The following is a 6,532-nucleotide window of genomic DNA, read 5'->3' as shown; positions in this document are numbered from 1 at the left end:
GGGTATTAATAGTTCGTGTGGTGTGGTAGTCCGGGTGGGAGTAGTTCTGAAAAGAACTGTTGTTGGTGACTGACGTTTGTGAGCCGCAGAAGTCATCTTCAGAGTCAAGTGAAAAGTTATTCTAAGTCGATGAGGTTATAAGGCGTTCAAAAATTCTGATACAGGCAAGTCCACAACGACAAACCAATGAAGACTACCAGATCTTTGGTAGAACTGGATCAGTAAAAAACTTGAGATAATACATAAAAGCAGTAAACTGACTCCTACGGAAAGGAGAAGAGAATAAGACTATATTAAAATAAAAACAAGAAACTTCAAGCAGTTTAAAACCGTGCGGTTAATGCTTGACCACCTCTTTCAGTTCTTTGGCTAGAAAGGCACAGCGCCACACAATAAAAAATCTTTAGAAAAACAGTCCCTTGAGAAACACACAAATCGTGTTTACGTGAGTCACGGAGTGTGCCTGACATGAATTTCCTTCACCGCATGCCGGATAAATTCCTGCTTACGCATGCAAATATTTATTTTGTTCCGAATGTTTAATAAAATAAACCCAAACCAGTTCGTGAATGGCATTAAAAAGAAGTCCATTTCACACCAAAACAAGAAACTTCAAGCAGTTTGTAACCGTGCTGTGAATGTTTGACCACCTCTTTCAGTTCTTTCGCTAAAAAGGCACGGCGATGCACAGTAAAAGTTCTTTAAAAAAGCAGTCACTTGAGAAACACACAAGTCGTGATTGCGTGAGTCACGGAGTGTGCGTGACATGAGCATTGAGCATACCTGACTGCGTGATGAAGCAGGTAATTCCCCTGGCCCGATGACCCGTGTCCCGTGCCTTGACACGTTCTTGCTGAGTTTGCAATTTTTGTTTTGATTCCCAAAACAAACTCAAAACAAAAATTTGAATATCCAGAAAACGAGTCGTTGTTTTGCGATATTCAACACGTTCCAGGTAAATTGTACGACTTGTACTCGCTCCGAGCCAAACGCTTGAATAACACAGAAATAAATAGTTCACACAAACAGAGCACAGGGTATTCGTAAATATTTTTAAAATAGGTGAATGATTATTTATAGCTACAAGCGAGCGATCGCATGGCATGGGCCTGACGTAGTGGTAGTTTTAAATAGCTTTGACATGTCCAAGTGGTCTACGGTTTCGCTATGTAATTATTCAGTCTTCTCTTCTGGTAAAACACTCGAATGACACAAAAATATACATTTCACTCTAAACAGAGAGCAGAGTGTTCATTTTAAACACGTGATCGCTAGTAAACCTCAAATCTTGTGTGACCGTGACAAAGGAGCCGGTTGGGTCGCGTAGGTCTGGAACGATTTACCGACAAAAAAAAAATTCCGGGTAGATTATGAACCGGCTGCGCACGGTTAAATATAAAGGAACGACCACTTGCAAATTCACTACACTGGCGTGACCGGGCCGCGTGGGTTTGGAACGATTTACCGACAAAAAAAATCCGTGCAGATTATGAACCGGGCCCAAGCCCCGCCTGGTTAATAAAGAGTAGACTAAAGGCCATTCCGTTGTATTTCTTCGTTTAGCGTAGTCCGACGAGCTTTTGCAAGTAATATTTTAAAAACGAGTCCGAGTGTTTCATCGGGGTTTCCAAACACGAGAAAACTGATGAAAGTGAGTGAAACTGAGTGCTTTTATTGTTTAAGAGTGTTTGGAAACCCCGATGAAACACGAAGCACGAGTTTTTTAAAATAGCTTCTCAATCGGCGCCTAATTGCAAGCAAAATATATTATTCACGAAAACTTAATTTTCTATTTCTTTTGTTTAATTAGCGTACAGTTTGCAATCGGGGCCTCATTGCAAACAAAGGATATTATTCACGAAAACATTGAATTGTTGCTATCTTTTTTTTATTTAGCGCATAGTTTGTGATGATTATGTAAGATCCGTGATTTTGCCTCCACTACACATCCGGACACACAGTGATTAAATTGGGTGCGTTGGCCAGCCAAGCCATCGTCCCGTTTATTCCATCTCAGCATATAATACAAGGTATGAATAAAAAGACAAAAACTAAGTGCACCAAAGCCGGACACGAAAACCCTAAAACCAGCAAGTGGAGAAAATTGGGAACGTGTGCCCCCGACCAAAGCAGTGGTGCAACCCTTGGGGTTTTAGGGTATCTTAATTTAAAATCAGTACCGTAGAAAAATAAACCTAAGGCTTTATACAGCGAAATAATAACAATAACAGAACTAGATAAATGAACAACAGTGGATTACAACTGATGATATTATTGAAAGAAAACTAAACTTAACCTAAACACGGCAAAGGCTGGCCGTAGAATGTCTCACCTCGCCAACTGTCACCGATTTCAAACTCAAATCCCACTATACACTGCACACCTCAAACCCGTACCCAACCCTCTGGTCCGTGCCGGCAAAATAGTAATTTATGCTAATTTAAGATCATCACAAATTACATATTTTGCCTCCACTACACATCCGGACACACAGTGATTAAATTGGGTGCGTTGGCCAGCCAAGCCAACATAGAGCTGAAAAGAAAGGGCTCGAGCTAGATAGACAATGATTTTGACACTTCTAATCTACTTGCTAAAGAGTCTTTGACGTAAATGTTCTTGGCAGAGGTAGAAGCCCAACGGCCGTGACGTTGAAGATTCCTTTCAGGGACACCGGAGTTCGCAGCCAAAGTCGCCCCACCTGATCTGGCAGAGTGGGTACTAAATTTAGAAATATCCGGAACAATATCGCGAAAAGACTTCTTAAACGACTCTCTATAAGTCGAATAACATATAGGCTTATTGACTGACACAAGACGCTTGCAATTACTAGACGATGATACAGGCCTGAAAAGGTAATCCTATGAATCAAAAGACAGGTTAGAACTTGTAATATATAGCTTAAGAAGGGCCACTGGACAAATACTAGAGCCAGGTGACTCAGCAATAACCACGGACTGACCCTCCCTTAACTGGTTAGACTGTCCACAGCCTCTCGATTTTTCATCGCGTGCTCATCGATCGAAAAAGCACGAAAAAATAGAGGGCGGTGGACAGTCTATTAACTGGTCGGCTTTACTTTTTTCGATAAAAATGGAAAGAAAACCATCATCAAACTTAACATCTTTGCTTCGAATAAGTGACAACTCGGAAAAACGAAGAAAGCCGGAAAAAGCTAGGACAAACATAACTAAATTACGCAACTGTAAGAGGTCATGCAAGTCAGTTTTTTCAGCTAATTTCCTGAGATGCTCCGCCTCAAGAGGTTCCTTTCTGTGGTTAGCCGGTGAGGACGCAGAACGAACGGCACCTTCTTTCACAGCCACAACAGTGGGATGACTAGTAGGGGAACTCACTCCCGCCAAATCGTGCAACCACTTGAAAGCGTAAAAGGCGGAATTGATAGAAGAAACTGATCTGCTTGACTCCAGTAGATACTGTAGAAACAAGGCACAATGGAAGGGCTCTACCGGGAAAGGACTGGTACCCAGAACGGAAGTAGCAAACGATCTCCATCTATTGAAAACCCTTGTATAACAAAGAGATGTCCCTGAAGCCCTGGATGCAAGAGCTGTAAACTTCATATTCTCTGTCAACAAAGCAACCTCTCTTGTATCACATGTAGGAGAAGTCCAGAACTCTGTATCAAAAATATCTAGGGAAAAAACAAAAACCAAGTGATAATGAAGGAATACAAAGGACAAGGGGAAGGCCCCAGGGATAAATACAAAAGGGGCCTAAACAACACAATGAGAGAATAAACAACAAATAAATACAGACAAGGGACCTCAGAGAAAAACAATGTTATATTTAAGTACGCTTATACAACGCAGTAACAAAACTGCAATAAACACAATCTATTCACCCCTCAAGGGCACTGTATAGAAAACTTCAACGTTAACAGTCTCAAATCAAAGGCCCCTCAAGGGCACTGTGTAGAAATCTTCAACTATAACAGTCGCAAATCAAAGGCCCCTCAAGGGCACTGTATAGAAATCTTTAACGTTAACAGTCTCAAAACAAAGGCCCCTCAAGGGCACTGTATACAAATATCACAGACCCCTCAAGGGTACGTCTCAAAGGGCCGCCTGCTTCATGCAAGGCGCCTCAAAGCCAGAAAACAATGTGCTAACACTGTGGAACGCGAAATGCATTGCAAACTAACGCAGAACCTTGCCTGGGTGCAATACTAAAATTAATGCGCAAAGCTACCATCGAGAAATTTAGCGGACCGGATCCGAAAATGGAATTCTTGGCTTTGCCTCTGATGAACAGATGGGGAAGATTAGGGAGGACCACCCAATCATGAACGAAACTGCTCCAGTGCACACCGTCGAAACAAAGGATGGGCCAAAAATGCGCTGATTTCCAAAGGGGAACGATGAGAGTGCCGGACGCATTACAGAGCTTCAAATGACTGACGACTTTGCATGTCAAACAGACAGGAGGACAAAGCCAATTGTTGTGGTTGGACCAATCTTGGACGAAAGCGTTGACGCCAGACGAACCGGGCTGATAATACCTAGAATTGAAAACCTGAAGCTTTGCATTGTAATGGCAGGCGAATCTGTCACAAGTGTGAGGACCCCAGAGCTCGTCGAGAGCATAAAAAACGGAATCGTTGATTGCATAATCATCGTAATCAACTAACTTGCTAATATCATCGGCACAAGTGTTGAGGTCCCTGGGAATCCATTGCATGTCAATGCTTATACCGCCGATGAGACATTGTCGGTGAATATCAAGAGCCAACTGTTGCAAAGCTGGAACTTTGGATCCGATGTTAACGATGCGAACAACATTCTGGTTGTCAGTATACCAGACAACAGTCTGCGCACCAAGAGAATCCTTGAAAGCCTTCAAGGACAATGAAACAGCAAGAAGCTCGCGAAAAGTCGAACTTTGTGAACTCTCGTAATCAGACCAGTTTTGATGAAAAGTTTTGTCCTCGAATTGTATGTAACTCCCGCAGGCTGAATTGGACGCATCAGAGTAAACGATTTTGGAAGGCTTGCGCTTAATAGGCCACAAAGGAAGGCCGTTGATATCAGCGAGATTGCTTTTCCAAAAATTCAATTCGTGTAAACATTCAGGTGTCAAAGAAACAAGTGAATTCCAATTAGCAACGGAGTTAATAACCAGAAAGGTATTCCTGGTCATAAGTCTAGTGACGTTCCCGACGCAGTTACCGAGCGAGATAATTTTTCCACACACGCTTGCAAGCTTGCGAACTTGGTGCAAGGAGCACTCCGAACATAAAAGAGATGATAAATCGTTAATAAGAGAATCAATTCTCTTGTCCGTGGCTTTGATAACACACTGGGAAGTGTTAATAACAGTCCCAAGCCAGGTAATCACTTGAGTAGGATCCCATACGGATTTCTCTTCGTTAGGTAGGAAACCAGACTTTAATAGGTCGGAATGAACAGCCAAACTAGAGATCTTCGCTTTGATACAGTCAGCGGCCGCCCCTAAACCATCGTCTAGGAAAACAATTAGGGACTTGCCCTCGGATCTCCATTTCTTGACTAGCGGCTTGAGAAGCTTTGTAAATAAATAGGGAGCAGAACTAAGGCCAAATGGCAAAACTGAAAACTGAAAATATCTAGTATGACCGGACGAAAAGGTCCAAGAAAACGACAGATATTGCCTGTGATCCGGAAAGATATCCACGTGATGGTAACCCGATTTTAAGTCAAATGAGAACATGAAATCTCCGGGATTTAAAACTTCCCTGGCAACGGACAGGTCCTCGCATCGAAACTTAAACTTAAAAAGATATAGATTGACATGACGAAGATCCAAGATCAAGTGCTTTTTCCCTGACTTCTGAATAGACACAGATAATGGATTAATTATAGTAGGAGGTGTAAAAACTTCGGTGATACAATCCAAACTAATAAGCTCGTTAATAGCATTCTCAACAAAGTCAGATTCCTGAATCGCTGAATTATTGTTCCGAGCAACAAAAGGTGCTGGAATTTGAAGAAGTGGCAACTTATATCCAAACTCAATAGTGTCAATAATGAAACGAGGTGCGTCAATATCTTTCCAAAACTGAAGCGATTTACGCAATCTTCCTTTAACAGAAACAGGTGCATCATATGCATCACATATAATTTCACAGTTCAGCGATGGATCGTCTAGAAAAGATAGCTCACAAAACGGCAATGGCAAAGCCTCAGACTCATGGTCTAGAAAATAAATAATAAACGACAGGAAAAACATAGTTTAATAAATGCAAATTAAGTCGAAAGCACTAAGCACGACTCGTATGAAACAGTCATTTCTGCAGGAGGCTACAATACCAGTGATATTTTGATTGCTGGAAGCGCATGTGAGCGGGTAATTGGTGAGCAATTTTAATCTTCTCGCTCATCGTTCGTAAATTTTAAGCGTTAGACAATGGGGTCGTATGACGTAAATAAAAGTAAAATAATAAAAAGTGAAGTAGTTGCAAGTGAGGTAATGGGAGAACCTGCAGTTCATTTTTCTATAGCACATCAATTAATAACTAAATTTTCTTTGTTAT

At 41.6% G+C, this 6,532-nt stretch overlaps 1 protein-coding gene across 1 annotated transcript; it reads right to left on the bottom strand.

Moving 5' to 3' along the window:
* Positions 1-2,829: 2,829 nt before the first annotated feature.
* LOC144633383 (uncharacterized) lies at positions 2,830-6,228 on the bottom strand. Its single transcript, XM_078492263.1, has 3 exons — positions 4,440-6,228; positions 3,200-3,655; positions 2,830-2,861 (listed from the first exon to the last, which is right to left on the bottom strand). Exons 1-3 carry the CDS (start codon positions 6,226-6,228, stop codon positions 2,830-2,832), a joined length of 2,277 nt encoding a protein of 758 aa, XP_078348389.1.
* Positions 6,229-6,532: the final 304 nt, after the last annotated feature.

Source organism: Oculina patagonica, chromosome 12, assembly GCF_052425735.1.
Source record: "Oculina patagonica isolate OP01 chromosome 12, crgOcupat, whole genome shotgun sequence".
Taxonomy (NCBI): Eukaryota; Metazoa; Cnidaria; class Anthozoa; order Scleractinia; family Oculinidae; genus Oculina; species Oculina patagonica.
The sequence above is the reverse complement of the archived record's forward strand: the minus strand, read 5'-3'. Positions and strand labels throughout refer to the sequence as shown.

Excerpts from the sequence above, each read along its gene's own strand:
- LOC144633383 (XM_078492263.1), bottom strand. The coding sequence starts at position 6,228 with ATGTTTTTCCTGTCGTTTATTATTTATTTTCTAGACCATGAGTCTGAG. Across the intron at positions 3,656-4,439 it reads TTGGCTTTGTCCTCCTGTCT|ATATTTTTGATACAGAGTTC; the intron begins GTTTGACATGCA and ends TTTTTTCCCTAG. Across the intron at positions 2,862-3,199 it reads GCATGACCTCTTACAGTTGC|GATTACCTTTTCAGGCCTGT; the intron begins GTAATTTAGTTA and ends TTTGATTCATAG.